Source organism: Sinohyriopsis cumingii, chromosome 17 (assembly GCF_028554795.1).
Source record: "Sinohyriopsis cumingii isolate HCF-2022 chromosome 17, ASM2855479v2, whole genome shotgun sequence".
NCBI classification, from domain to species: Eukaryota; Metazoa; Mollusca; class Bivalvia; order Unionida; family Unionidae; genus Sinohyriopsis; species Sinohyriopsis cumingii.
Window position 1 is genome coordinate 115,901,806 of NC_142977.1, and position 15,347 is coordinate 115,917,152.

The window sequence follows — 15,347 nt, forward strand, 5'->3', positions numbered from 1 at the left end:
AAATCAGAATTCTATAATTTTATCAGTCTATATAAATGCATGTTTTAGAGATATATGCATGTCTCAATGTATGTTTATGATTATCCTCTTAATGTCTTCTCTATCTCTCTCTTTAATTGTGTGTGTGTGTATATATATATATATATATATATATATATATATATATATATATCGACATGTTTTGTTTTCTTCCCAATATTAATGTATCGATCTATCTTTGTTTATTCGTTTGTTCGATCTATCTTTGTTTATTCTTTTGTTTCATTGTCTATCTGTTTGTTGGTATAGATACATTTAATATGTTCATTAAGACCGATGCATAGTTTAAAATATTTATAGACATTGTTTTCCTTCTTTTCAGGTTGGATTCCGGGTCCATTCATATCTGGAAAGTTGCTGGATTCCTCGTGCCTTTTATGGAAATCCACTAGTGGGAATACTGGAACTTGCTCTTTGTATAATGTTGATCACTTTCGGCACATAAAGACTGGATTTGAGACTGGTTTTCGAATTGTTTTTGTTATCTTCAACATCATCATTTTCCTTATAGCCAGAAAGAAACGAGACTGGTCCTTTGAGGATGAAGTTGATTCAGTTCTTCCATTTGACCAGGAAGAAAGTATTGAATTAATGGAAGAATCGGAAATGGCGACAACTCCTACTGGTTGGAACTCAGATCCCATCTACATGGGCTTCACTACCCCTAAGCGACTCGGCTCCTTCAACAAAAAGTGACTTATGCATGCCGTATGATGATATGATGATAAGAGTGGATAATTAAAAGACTAATTTAAAGTGTCATATATGGCGCACCTGAGATTGATTTGGCTTCAACTTCTTCTAAGTTTATGAATATTTATACACTGGTGACTGCTCTTAAGCTCTCCACTTCTTCATCCACCATGTCAGGAAGAGCCGTCTTTCTTGAAAAATTGGTCCACCGGCCCTGAACAGGCCATTTATATATATATATATATATATATATATATATATATATATATATATATATATATATATCAGTTGGCCTTAATTAACATCTCATTTTCTCATAGATGCAAGATACAATAGATTTCATTGGATGTCAGCGGTAAAATAAATAACACTCTGGATCTGGACGAGTTATTTTATCGACCTTACTCAGAAGCGATGCGAGGCGCTAGGACCTCTTGTAAGTTGTAGCCTCATGCTGCAAAATGCGAGACAATGTGGGAGGGGCATTATCCTCCCACGAGCTAGGACTTATGAATTATGTCGAAGTTGAGCTTGATAAACTCAGAAATTCTCATTTATATGGCTCTATAATTTCAATATTATCTTGCATTCAGTTAAATTAACAAGTTTGTAGAGATTTACAATCCTTTATATAGTACAAGAGATTTCCTGATGTAACTGGGCACTGGAGAGACTTCTAGTTAATTTGGGTAGCATCCATTAAATGCTTTCCATACAACTTCCTTCCTAGCCAAGCTCTACTCTAACACAAGTCGTAAAACCTGCCTAAATTTCGACTTCGTTTCCACTTCATTTAGTATAGGTACCAATGCCTGGTAATCATTGCAGCTTTTTTTGTTGTTGTTGAATATGTATGTATATAACATAATAAACATGTATTCAATTATGTATAATATGTCTTCCTTCCTCGTGTAACTCACACATCCTAGACCGTTTCATTGCTTTGTCATTTTATTTAAAATCATTGACCTCACATTGTTATGTTGTGGATACATACATGCATGCATACATATACACTTGTGGAAATGCATGGTACATACAAACACACATACCTACCTATCTGCGTCAAAATGTTTATCCAAAAATTCAGTCACAATACTAGTAGCCTGTTTTTAATTCTTTGCTTGCTAATTCATACTTTTTGTTACAAGTGAACAATACATTGCCTTTACCACTAACTTAATGCCTCTTTTCGGGGGTACGGGTGGCCTAGTGGTCTAAGACCCCCGGTGGTCGAGTGGTCGGTCTAAGCCTCTCGTGTTTACCGATCACTGTCATCTGTCAGTGGGTTCGAGTCTCGGGCTCTGACAACCTGTGTATGTGAGAGAGCTTGCCTGTAGCCTCCCGTGGCTTAGTAGTTTTTACCGGATTTTTTTCGGGTTCTTCCTCCACCAGTTATACTGGCCACCATGTATAGCCATCATATCGTGGGCTTAAAAAAATTATGTTAATTCCACAGCAACAACAACAACAACATATCTAATTTAATTGATTCGTCTGATATCGATACCAAAGCCATCCAGGTACATAAGAAATGTCTTCTCTTTTATGTTCCTAGCTGTCGAACTGTACTTTTCCTCACTCAAAAGTTTTGTCACAGTCTGTTTTTGGGAGCATCGTTTGCTCTTTCGTTCAGGTGGTGATATAAGAGTTAGATTTTTGGCATTCTTGGTATTTGTAGTATTTCAGGTATCTGTTTATTCTTTAGAATATTTGCAGTATGGTGTGAGTGTCTGTGCGTATTTCGGCAACAGTACACAGCGCGTAATGAGGCCCATTGCACGCTGCTTTGTTTACAGTCCAGTCTCATAGGAAACTGCCAGATAGCCTATGACAAGAACTTCATTGTAGGTACATCTTTGAAGCTATTTCAGACTAACATTTTTTTATGATTTTGACTCAGTCAACAGTTCATTATAAAGAAACAGATGTACAACTACATAGGGAAAATAAGCGTGATCAAAATCCATGCAGTCTTAGCAACGTTCTCTCTTTAAAAATAAAAGGAGTCAGTGAAATTAGATAAGTAACCATACATCTGATTATTTCAACCGAATAAGGCATGTGTTGTTTTTTGTTATGGGCGCAACGCTAATCTTCATTTCATGGTTATACGCTATACATGGCTGCCTCTTTATGTATTGGAAGAATAACCTGTGGAGAACTACCGATCCACGGGCAGTTCCTAGCAAGCTTTCTCACGTATCCAAGTTGGCCTGGGCAGCTACTGGCAAGATTTATCACGTAGTCAAGTTGTCCCATCCATGAGCAGCTATTTGCAAGCTTTCTTACGTACCCAAGTAGGCCTAGCCACAGACTCAACCCCACGTTGACACCGGTGAGATTTCAATTAGCTGTAAAGGCGAGCAACTTAGACCACTAGGCCACCCGGGGGCCCTTAAAAGGGTTTTTTGAAAATGTCTGTCTTTATTATGAAGATACTATATATGAACATTATGTAGTGATAAACATTGTGTATACTAGGTTATTATATTTTGTTCTACTATTCAAAAACAGTAATGAGATCACGGATACTTTACTGTCCATATGGTGTGGGATAAAGGCTTCTTGTACTAAAGGATTACACGTTTAAAAACAACAAATATCATGTTTTTGGTGCTTAACTCTAGAACTATCAAGTCGGACTATTATTTGACTTTCTGCATTTAATAAAGAATAAAAACAGTCCCTCTCTGTATATTATTCGAATGAGACAAAAAGAGCAAAGTACCCTACTGAACAAACACAAGCTATCAGCTTCTTCCTCCTCTTACATCTGTTCGCCGTGCTTGGTATTTATTGTGAACAAGGCGCAATATGACACTTTATTATGTCAATTCCAGTTTATGACATATCCTTCCAAAATAGAACTAACACGGTACAAACAGACAGGCCTCCCTGTAATACATATCATGTAATACGGCATTTCAGTTGGAGAGCAGACCTACGTATCATTTTACACTGCTACAACTTAAATTTCAAAATGGTTGCCTAATTGTCGTATATCATTCACCCATAAACTGCTATTCATGTGTAACATGGTTGAATCTAATCCCTAAATCACCGCGCAATACTATTCTCGATAGTTATATACTATTAAATGCAATAGTTATAAGTGTTTCTTGTTCGTTTGTTGTGTTTTTTTTATAGTAGTTTTTTCAGTAAATTGATGTTACCTATACTAATGTGTGTGTGATTAGGACTTTTTAGCGTACTTGAACAATGTTTCAGTCATATCGCTACGATGTCTGCAGTGTGGTAGTTTATAATGATGTCTGGCACTGGGATATCTTGCCGCAGACATGTATCATGATGTCCCACTCAGTCACATTATCCTGACACCAGACCGACCAGTCCTAACACTAACCTGTTAATGTTCGTACCATTTTTGTAAGTCGTTGGTATGACTCGACCGGGGTTCGAACCCACGACCTCCCGCTTACGAGGCGGACGCTCTAACCACTAGACCACCGGAGCGGTCACCTTTACTATTACATAAGTCCACTTCATAGCTGTCCATAACATTATAGTTCTACAGATTTCCAGAAGTGTTAAATTCTTTACTTTTGCAAATTAATACTAACAAAAATGACCAACGTTGCAATTCGTGTATGTGCCTCTGACAGTGCTGGGGCGATGCTTGTTTAATTTCAGAGATAGAGAATTGTTCTTGGGGTTTTGATATGTGCAGTTTGTAGCAATGTGGTACCACAAGAATAGGTCAGATGATTTTTAAATTTAAAAAAAAACAGTCTGTGCTCTTTTGAAGAAGAAGAAGAAAAAGAGAAAAAGAAGAAGGAGAGAGAGAGAGAGAGAGAGAGAGAGAGAGAGAGAGAGATATTTGAACAGTGAGCAGAAGAAAAAGAGTGGAAACAAAAATGTTTGTTTGCTAAAAGACAGGTTGGCAGAGTTAAAACTGTTGACATAAATGCATCTTTTGAGAAACCTTGGCGAACGAGACCCACATCTAAACCATCAACAGCAAAGCTATTGCTACTACTACTACTACCACAGCAAGAGTAGAAATAGTGTAAATACGAAGTGTTAATACGGACCCCGACTGTTTTATTATGGAATATCTAAGTGGAAACTGTAATAAACTATAACATACATAGTTTTCATGGCCATGAATGTACGTGTATTTACCTCGTCTCCCTAGATAAGTAAATGCCCGCTTTCGGTGGATATCGTGTTTGCAGACTTTGTGACGTTATTTATCTAGTATATTCAAGTCACTCGAGATAAAACGTGACAGCTTTATGTCATATATATAAGAACACATTACGGTATCGGCAGGGTATTGGACGGTGATTAAATTAGGGGTCTGATGCGATCCCTAATTCAAGTGCGTCACATATATAAGAACACATTACGGTATCGGCAAGGTATTGGACGGTGATTAAATTAGGGGTCTGATGTGATCCCTAATTCAAGTGAGTGAGAAGCTCGAACCATACCTTCATTGCCATTTTGATACCTAAATGTGCATCTTTATTTTATAATATGGTTGAATACTGTTCTTAGCTATGATACAATAGCATGCTCCTAAAGATTTCAATATTCATATAAATATTATTAAAGTGTAATTACTCGAATTAATGTTCAAATAGAGCTCGTTTGCAACTATGAACCCCACCTTACTACAATTATAACACTTAACCTAATCCGGCCCTGCGCAACACTTAATCTATTTTTGTTGTTTTCTAAATTTGCTATAATATAAGACAATATAAATTGGTTTGACTTTATCCTTTATGCGCTACCCATTGCAGAAATTAAGACTTGAACAAAGTGTTTTTCACTAATCTTTCTAACGTGTATAATATAAAAACTTATTCATTTCTTACATTCACCCAAATACCAGCAGTAATTGAAATCCAATCCTTTACTCTATGTGTTATCCTCACGATTGTGAATATATAAAAAAAAACATCAAATGACGGTATTGAAAGACTATACAATGACAAGGTGTTTTATACGGACTTCCCGGGTCTCATAATTGAAGAGCTAAGTGGAATCTGTACTAAACTATAACATGCATAGCTGTTATGACCGTATAAATATTTACCTCGCTTTGCCGGGTATAGTGTTTATAGATTTATGTGACGAGACAGGCTGTACTTATCTACCGTATAGTAAAGTCACTCGAGATAAAACGTGACAGTCTCATTTGGAAGTATGGTATGGGGTAACACACAGAAGAACAGCAAATGGTACGTTCATAACCCGCATGTATGATCTATCTATCTATCTATCTATCTATCTATCTGTTTGTCTCTCTGTCTGTCTGCTTGTTTACCCTTATGTATTACATTCATGTATATATCAAGCAATAGAGTACTTGGTGCCGATACATGGTAAAAGGAATACAAGCGTAAGAAGTTATACGTTTGTTGTCCCGAATATTAAACACGAAATAAGCACAGTTGGAATGATAATAAATATCAATACAATTAATTACTGTATTACCTACAATACACATTATATCATGCAGCGATGGTAGTGTGTGTGTGTGTGTGTGTGTGTGTGTGTGTGTGTGTGTAGATAGACAGATAGATATATAGAAAACATGACTTTTTAAGTTTTAAAATTTTGGGAAAGGCAATTTGATATGCTACTACTGCTGGTATATCAACCTGTGATCCACTCGTGGCGCATTAATACACATATATAGACATGTTTACAAGAGTAGACTAGTAATTTATACTCTTTAAATCAGTGATGAATTTCCACTGATTATTCATCAGCGACGTCAAAAACTAGCGAGAAGAAATATTGATACTCTCCATTTTCTAAATGAAATAAACATGGTACACAATGTTATAAAAATTCTCTCTCTCTCTCTCTCTCTCTCTCTCTCTCTCTCTCTCTCTCTCAATTCCAGTAGGGACAAAATAGGGGAAATCTGTGGAATGAGATAGAAAACGAGTTTGGGCCTAATGAAACCGTTGAAATTGAACTTATAGCAAGTAACCTGGAAGAACCTGAGTCCCAGTGACGGTTATCTGTACACTTTCCGTGGGATTTAGATACAGTGTTCAAAATACCAGTGACGCGAAGTTGCAATAATCTGTCGAGATTGTACGGTATATTGCTTTATTTGGAGGCACATGCATACTGCAATCTATTTAATGCATTTTTTGTGTGACCAATTTATAAAAAAAGTATCAATAAGGTTCTAAAAACAGATTATTTAATAATAAAATGTCTGAAGTCCGCTTTCTCAATGCATCCATTTTATTTCTTTCCCACTGTTTTGATTGTTTTGAATCTAATTACCACCTTTCATGTACGTTAATTTAATTTGAATACTAATCTGCATTTGGCTGAGTATCAAACTCTATAACTAGTAATTGCCTAACATAGACGTTGAATATCAAACTCTACAACTAGTACTTGCCTAACATAGACGTTGAATATCAAACTCTACAACTAGTACTTGCCTAACATAGACGTTGAGTATCAAACTCTACAACTAGTACTTGCCTAACATAGACGTTGAATATCAAGCTATACAAATAGTAATTGCCTAACATAGACGTTGAATATCAAACTCTACAACTAGTACTTGCCTAACATAGACGTTGAGTATCAAACTCTACAACTAGTACTTGCCTGACATAGACGTTGAATATCAAACTCTACAACTAGTACTTGCCTAACATAGACGTTGAATATCAAACTATACAACGAGTACTTGCCTAAGATAGACGTTGAATATCAAACTATACAACTAGTACTTACCTAAGATAGACGTTGAATATCAAGCTATACAACTAGTTTTTGCCTAACACCAAGTGTTCCATAGATGTTAAATATCAATCTATGCAGCTAGTACTTGCCTAACACAGTGTATAGACGTTTAATATCAAACTCTACAACTAGTACTTGCCTAACATAGACGTTGACTATCAAACTCTATAACTAGTACTTGCCTAAGATAGACGTTGAATATCAAACTATACAACTAGTACTTGCCTACGATAGACGTTGAATATCAAGCTATACAACTAGTTTTTGCCTAACACCAAGTGTTCCATAGACGTTGAATATCAAGCTATACAACTAGTACTTGCCAAACACCCAGTGTTCTATAGACGTTGGATATCAAACTATACAACTAGTAATAATACCAAGTGTTATATAGATGTTGAACCACTCAATATTGTACTTCTGATCCCGTTAATTTGACCTTTGGATTAAGTTTATCATCTACTACCGTATTTGACCTAAAGGCTTGACCCGTAGCTATTATCTGCTCTTAGAATATCTCCTTATGAAGTGATATAACTCTAATGTACCTTGGATTGTAAAGGACAGAAATCGCTTGCAGTGATATAACTCTAATGTACCTTGGAGTGTAAAAGACAGAAACCGCTTGCAGTGATATGACTCTAATGTACCTTGAAGTTTAACAGCTAGCAGACGCTTGCGGATACATACATACATACATACACACACACACAGATATATATATATATATATATATATATATATATATATATATATATATATATATATATATATATATATATATATATATATATATATATATATATAATAGAATTTCTAACGAGTCAAAGTTGTAAATAAACTTTATTGGTATACCAAAACACATCCAACTCTTTTGTTTAATAACAATAATACTATTCGACTACATATCCTTATTTGAATTTCACTATAAATTTAGGTCTCTGTTTCCAGAATATTATTTTAGATGAGCACTTTGTATTTCTAGTGACTAATTAATTTGAATAAACTCCTGCTCAAATGAAATGTTAGTCACAACAGTAAGACTTATTTCTCCTTTATTGCATGAATAAATAATTTCCAATAAACAAGGTTGTATTCTCTTTTACCTAGCCTATGTCACAATCAGAATTTTCTATATAAAAACTACTACCAAATGGAATTTAATTCTAGAATGTTCCTAAATGTTTACAAGGCAAAATCTTAGTTATAATTAGAAAGCCTGTTACTAAAATTATAATATAGAACATGGCAAACACATTTTCCTTGACAGACTAATATAATAATCTTAATATATATCATTCAGTCATTAAAAGATGTTAACAATGTTGTTTTTAAAAAAAAAACTGTCACTGATTTTGGACATGGTCAGCTATAAAATTTTACATTACCCAGAACATATAATGGAATTAAAAAATTAAACAATTAAAAATAACAAATCATTCAAATTAAATATACTTAACAAAATAATGTACCTTAGAAGTTTAATAGTCATAAGCCGTTTGCAGTGATATGTAAACTGCATATTAGTTTCTTAAAGTTTGTTCATCCCTATGGATAGTGTCATGTATATTTCATTGATAGTGTGTGATTACTTGTGTCTATAGTTGTAAGCTGTAAGCAACATGTTTACATAGGTAACTTGTGTCCATGATTGTAGGTTGTAAACAACATATTTAGTAGCAAGGATTCAAGCTCATTCTTGTTTAGACTATGATTTTCCGTTGGGAATCTTAAAGTTCTATTACACTATAGGTCAATTTAAAATGTGTTTAAGTAGAGATTTTATTTACAAATAATAATTCATATTTTAGATTAATCTGTAAGATATATGTTGAGAAGAATTATTTATTTTAAATATTCGTTCAAATTAACAAAGTGTTCAAAGACTATTGGACTAATACATCATTTTTTAATTATTGTGAACTCGTTAAAACACATAGTGGATTGCATCATTAAGGTACATCAGAACCATCAAGACTATATTAATTGATTCAGAAATTTCCATATTTTGTATACCTGAAATAGGAAATTAAGATTATTTGTGATTTAGTTTAGACAACTGTAAGTGTGTGTAAATTTGCACTTTGTATTGCAGGGAAATAAATAGTTTGAAGATTTTAAATAAAATTGATGTTTTTACTTCTTTCCGTAAAATAATTCAAGACTTAGAATTGTAACGGAAATTGGGGTCGCATCTGGGATATGAATTTATTTTAAACATTTTAGATATATTAGAAATTGTCTTTAAAATTTTAATTGATTTTGTCCGCAATTTTCGGTGTTATTATTAAAGTATTTTCTGTCATACATTTGAGAAATAGTCAGCAAAACCAGCAAACATGTTATCCAATATCGCGAACTTTATTAGAATCATTAAAGCCTACGGAAAAGGACGAGATGATTGAGCTAGCCAAATGTCATGATCTTTCTGATGCGATGGCATCTTTAACGAAACAAGAGATAACTATTTTTATTCAGTATTTGGTGGGAAAAGTAATTTTTGATACTAGTGCTTTCGTTTGGTTGGCAGATCTATATCTAGCTTTGATTGGAAATTACAGGAATTCAGGAATTACAGTTGAAAAACAGGAATTTAGAAAGTTTCGATTTCAGAATGAAATGGTGGAAATGCGGAGAGAGAGAGAGACAGACAGACAGACAGAGTACACGTGCAGATTCGAAGAGAAGGGGAATAGAGAGGAAAGCAATATAGAGTTTAAAATTTTTACTGGCAGGCCCATCACACACATCTTCAGGTTTTGATGTTACCAAAAATATTAGGTTAGTACCTTGCTTGAAGGAAAATAAGTAGATCGTCATTTTGAGATAATAGCTGAATACGTAAAGTAAAGATAACATTGGACTTTATTATTACAAATTGTTCATATTCAAAGCTCGAGAAATGTACTCTTCACTGCCGGTACAACAAAACACTGTTTGTGACCTGGTTAAGGAATATATCTTCAAGGGTTATGTGCTGGTACCTGAGGCATATCGACAAACGTTTATGAAATTTAGAAAAGAAAATGGACTGATCCATGCTGAATTTGTATGGGAACAAGAACAACTACTGATACGTGAAGCGAAGCGAAGAATGTTGATAGATAGAATGATAACCTCAGTCAGCTCATAGCAATGGACAAATTCAAGAACTGCATCGATATGATGTCAATACATCTAAAAATGTAGAACCTTTGGGAAATGCTGACCGCACAGCTGATAATTATTTCTTCACTCGCAAAGATTCATTTGTCAACAAATTTTATGAGCATTCATGTCAGAAGGTTCTATATTGCTTGTGAGTGATTCTCCCAAGTATATCCCTATGGCAATATTAAGGAACACGGGACTTCTTAGCGTCTTCTGTTATTGGGTACTTTGCAGTTGTCTGAGAAGTCTTGTAGTAATAAAAGTGTTCTTATTCCGAAGTATGGTGAGGTAATGTTCATTGGTGAAAATGAAGTCACCCAAGTCCCAGGTTTTGTGTGTGTGTGAATAATTGTGTCTTTAGGAAAAAGTGGGGACCACCTGAAGTACCTGATGATGACGAGAGATTGGTGAGCGATCCCATTTTCATTCCTAAGTCTTATAGAAAGAGAGGTCTTAGTCTGGTCCACGAAACCCTTTGTCTGGACAATTAGGAGTCAGTAAAACTTATCACAAGATCTTAAATCCTTTTTTATTGGTTGAAATATAAAATTGATGTTTCTAAATAATGTAGATAATATTGTTAAACTTTAACTTGTGATAATCTTTTAGAATTATTTTGGATTTAATTTGCCTGTGGCGTTCTACGTACGCTCTGTTATGAGTTGGGGGTGGGGTGCTCCCATTATTTATTTGAATTACTGTGGAATTCCCACCCTGGCTCGTTTTTGTAGGAAGTGAAATTAGTGAATGAGAGAGATACAGCTCCGAGCCCCCAGTCAGCAATACCGACAATCAAATTATTAAGAACACAAAGGTGAAATTCAAAGAATAACAATTTAATACCATTTAAACGATATTAATTTCTCAACCAATCTTCTTCCTCTCGACCATGTAACAACCTATTTAATCACGTGTTTATAGTGTGAGATGGCTTTCCCCTGTATTTGGTTTCTATTCATCTGTGTTCTACTCTGCTAATTCCTTTCCTCCTTCCGGCGTTCTCCGTCTGCGATTCTTCCTATCCTCTTCTCCTTTGTCTCCTCCCCCTTCTCTCTCTCTTTCTCTAGCAACTAGGCTTATTCTCTGTCTACTGCCTTGTTCTATCCCGTCTCTCTGAGACTCGGGACTTGACTACCCGGTAGTTCTGTCCCCAAAAGCTTCCTGGGAAAACACAAGGACGTTAGCATGTTTCGTTAGCCATCTCGCTCACACTAAATCAACAATCAATCATCAGATAGAGGCTATCTACATCCTCTGTCACGCATTCGTGCACATCGAAAACCACACACGTTCTTATAGAAAACAACGTTACAATAAAGAGCTGTATCCTACTTATCATACAGACATCACTAAATTGCGTCACATCAATATATTCTTAATCTCATTATTCTGAACAATATCACAACGATCAGACGCATTTCTGTACATTACACTCCCACAAGTGTACACACATATTCAAATATCCATATTATTTAAATTTACACACTGCAACCATTTCCAAAGTTACAATTTAATTCAACAATTGCAAACTCTAGAATATGACATAAATAAATACACTAGTTTACCACGAAGTAACCAGACAGCGAATTACAATATTAATTCTGACCACGAGCTAGCAATCTACATAATCATAGCTCATTTCTCAAGTACGAATGTAAATTAAACAATACAACGGCAATTCTACGTACTAACAATTCTAGTAAGTAAATATACATACTGCACATAATTACAATTACACTGCCGTAACATTCTGCAACAATCGAGCAAATAACTCACTGACCTTTAAGAAGCTTTCTGTCCTTGAATGTATCAAGGTTTTTTTCCCGCCAATTCACGAGTGGCTTCCTCGGAGTTTTTGTTACAACTTCTCAGCACGATGCTTCACAATGACTAATTCGTTCCCAGCCCAAATGACTGTTAAATTCTGGTTCGAATTGATGACCCCACCCTTTCTCAGTTCCGATTGGATATCAATTCTACCCCAGTCGGTCTAGATTAACAGACGAGCCTCAGGCCATCTGTCAAAGCGGGGTGATTTACAACAGCATCGAGGGTCCTTTGTTCTAGAACAAAGCTTCCAGCGTCTACATGTTAGTTTTGACACCTAACGATGTGGGCTCTTGTACAACACGAATCGCTACGATAGACGCAGGGTCTACATACACATGGCCCTAAACCATTCCTTTGTTCCTGACTTACGTAATCGCGGACTGGCAAAAGTGACATTTCCTTACCCTAATCTTTTTTTAAATTCTCTCTTTCTACTATGGGGAAATACGTTATTTATTTAATTTAAGAAAACTTTTTGGTTTTCGCTTTTTTCTGTTACTTTGTTTAAGACCGTAGAGTCGTGATAGCGCTCTCACGTATATAGTAGTACTATATTTCTTTATCTTGTGCATATTTTGTGCAGTTAAGGTGTCATTCATTAGATATTTTCCTATGCAATTTTAATTATTTTATTAACTTGTTCATATTTGACAAACATGTTACAAAAAGTTATTGTATAATTCTTTACTATTATGTATGAGGGGAAGTGTTATGTATATTTAATTATATGTATGCATCACTTTTGTCCATTGTTGTAGTTTTGTAAACAAGATGCTGACACAGATAACTTTTATCCCTGAATGTAAGATGCAAACAATACGTTTACGTAGTAAAATTTCAAGGTCAGTCACTTTTACAGATAGACTATTTTTTTTGTATATTGGAAATCTTCACATTCTATTACGTTGTAGGTCAAGTGTATATAGATATGGATTTGATAAACAAATAATTCGTCCCTGTTTTTAATTGGTCTGTCGAGAGTTGTAGTTTATTTTAAATATTCTATGGAACTACTAAAGTGTTCATTGTATATTGGACTATTCAATGAGGTATGGCTTGAACAGTACTATAATCCACAAAATAAAGCAATATAGTAATATATAGGTGAGAGTGCTATTACAACTCTATGGTCTTTAACTAAGTAACAGAGAGTAAATGAACAAGTTTTCTAAAATTCAATAAATAATTAATTTCCCTATAGTGTAAAGTAAAAATTTGAATTACGAAAAATATATTTCAAACTATTCCTAACCGTTTTGGAGGATAGGCTACGCTTAGAGATTAGGGTCTCAGGAATTTACAGACCATCCAGTTGCGACGTAGCTATTAGGGAGAGCCCAGACAACTAATCCTGACAGTTAGATTTTAATGTTTTAATGGGAGATTTGAATGAAAATTGCCTTCTTCAAAATAACAAAAATTTCGCCGTTATGCCATTCAAGTAAATTTCACCCGTTCATAACCAACCCAACCAATTTTATAGAGCATTTTGAGACCTTTTTGGGGCCTTATTTGGTGTCAAACCGTGATTTTGTGAATTCTTCTGACGTTTCGGATCCGTTTCATGTTGAAGGTGTTCTGTATCACTGTCCTGTACCGGCCACTTTAAATGTATCGTCTCTAACTTAGCATGCTATTAAGAGAAATCGGGTACAGGACCAAGAAAATTATAATCCAGGTATCTTTCTCGTAGAACAGTGTAATTAATTAACATGCTGTAAATGTCCGTATTGAGAGAAGTATAGATATAATACAGGACGCCGTAAAGACATGTGCAGCACACAACTATGCTACTATTCGCAGTAAAGATTCACTTTGGCTGAATAATGTAATCAAGAAACTATTCAAACAGGTAAAACGATTGCATCATCAATCAAAACGTACACAAAATTCCATGCAATGATTTCTATACAGACTAAAAGGAAACTTGAATATTAACAAGTTTATGAAGTCTAAATATAACCATTACAGCACTCATATGGAACGAATCAGATTTTCACATGCTAACCAGCGAGACAGGTGAAAACTAATTAGAGTCATTCAAAGTGTGTCAAAGACGAAATCTTGCGAACAAACGACGAAGAAGGGCAAAATCTTTCAAGCATCCTTTTAGAGAACTGTCCACTTTAAAAACAAAACGTTTACGCCAAGATCTATCTTATTATGCTATTGATAACATTTTGCAATCTAAGATGATGGTTGTTTATAGCTGATTAGGTCTAAATTCATGGAAAGCGTGTCGCCCTCGTCTATTGCATCCTACATTCAAATTGCTGACACAAATTGCACAGTGTTTTCCCAATCAGTGGAAAATAGCAAACGTAGTCCCTGTGCATACAATTGTACAAAACCGTTGCGTCAAATTATTGTTCTATATCTAAAGTTTTGAATGAATAATTTAATACCTAACATATTAGTTAAAAAAACATGTACATCACAACTTAAAGACCAGTTTCTTTGAAAATAGCAGAGTTTTCGAAAGAGGGTGGAATACCAGGTTGTTCTAAAAACAAGAAAGTATTGGCTTTTATGTAAATTTTGTTAGTATGGTTTAAAAGTTGACTACTGTCAAGAAACAGTGAATTATAAATTCTAAATGATTTTATGTTATAGATGCTTCAAAATAAGCAGTCCCCAAAAGGTCCAGTTAGATACATTTTTTTTTAAAAAAATTTGTATCAATAATATTGTAGACAATATATAATCATCCATTAGACTGGTGATTATACAGCTTTATATATAGTACTAATAATAAGACCTTAGCTGGTGAAATCTGCATCTTAAATTCAGATACTGAAAATACACATGAATGGTTTGGACGGTGACTGGTTACAATTAATTCGAATAGGACTCAATCAATTCTAAACTCAGACAACGTAACG

At 34.7% G+C, this 15,347-nt stretch overlaps 2 protein-coding genes across 4 annotated transcripts in view; both read left to right on the plus strand.

The window, feature by feature from the left end:
* Positions 1-3,847, plus strand: part of LOC149779713 (solute carrier organic anion transporter family member 2A1-like) — a 28,578-nt gene extending 24,731 nt beyond the window's left edge. For all 3 annotated transcript variants that reach the window (XM_089940569.1, XM_089940571.1, XM_089940568.1), the window contains exon 10: positions 362-3,847. In XM_089940569.1, coding sequence (XP_089796695.1) covers positions 362-735 — 374 coding nt within the window. In that variant the 3' untranslated portion in view covers positions 736-3,847. The remainder of the gene's footprint in view (positions 1-361) is intronic.
* Positions 3,848-5,789: 1,942 nt separating this feature from the next.
* LOC149779714 (solute carrier organic anion transporter family member 2A1-like) overlaps positions 5,790-15,347 on the plus strand; it is a 33,848-nt gene continuing 24,290 nt past the window's right edge. The window contains exon 1 of the mRNA XM_089940567.1: positions 5,790-5,945. The gene's annotated coding sequence lies outside the window, so the exon portion shown is untranslated. The remainder of the gene's footprint in view (positions 5,946-15,347) is intronic.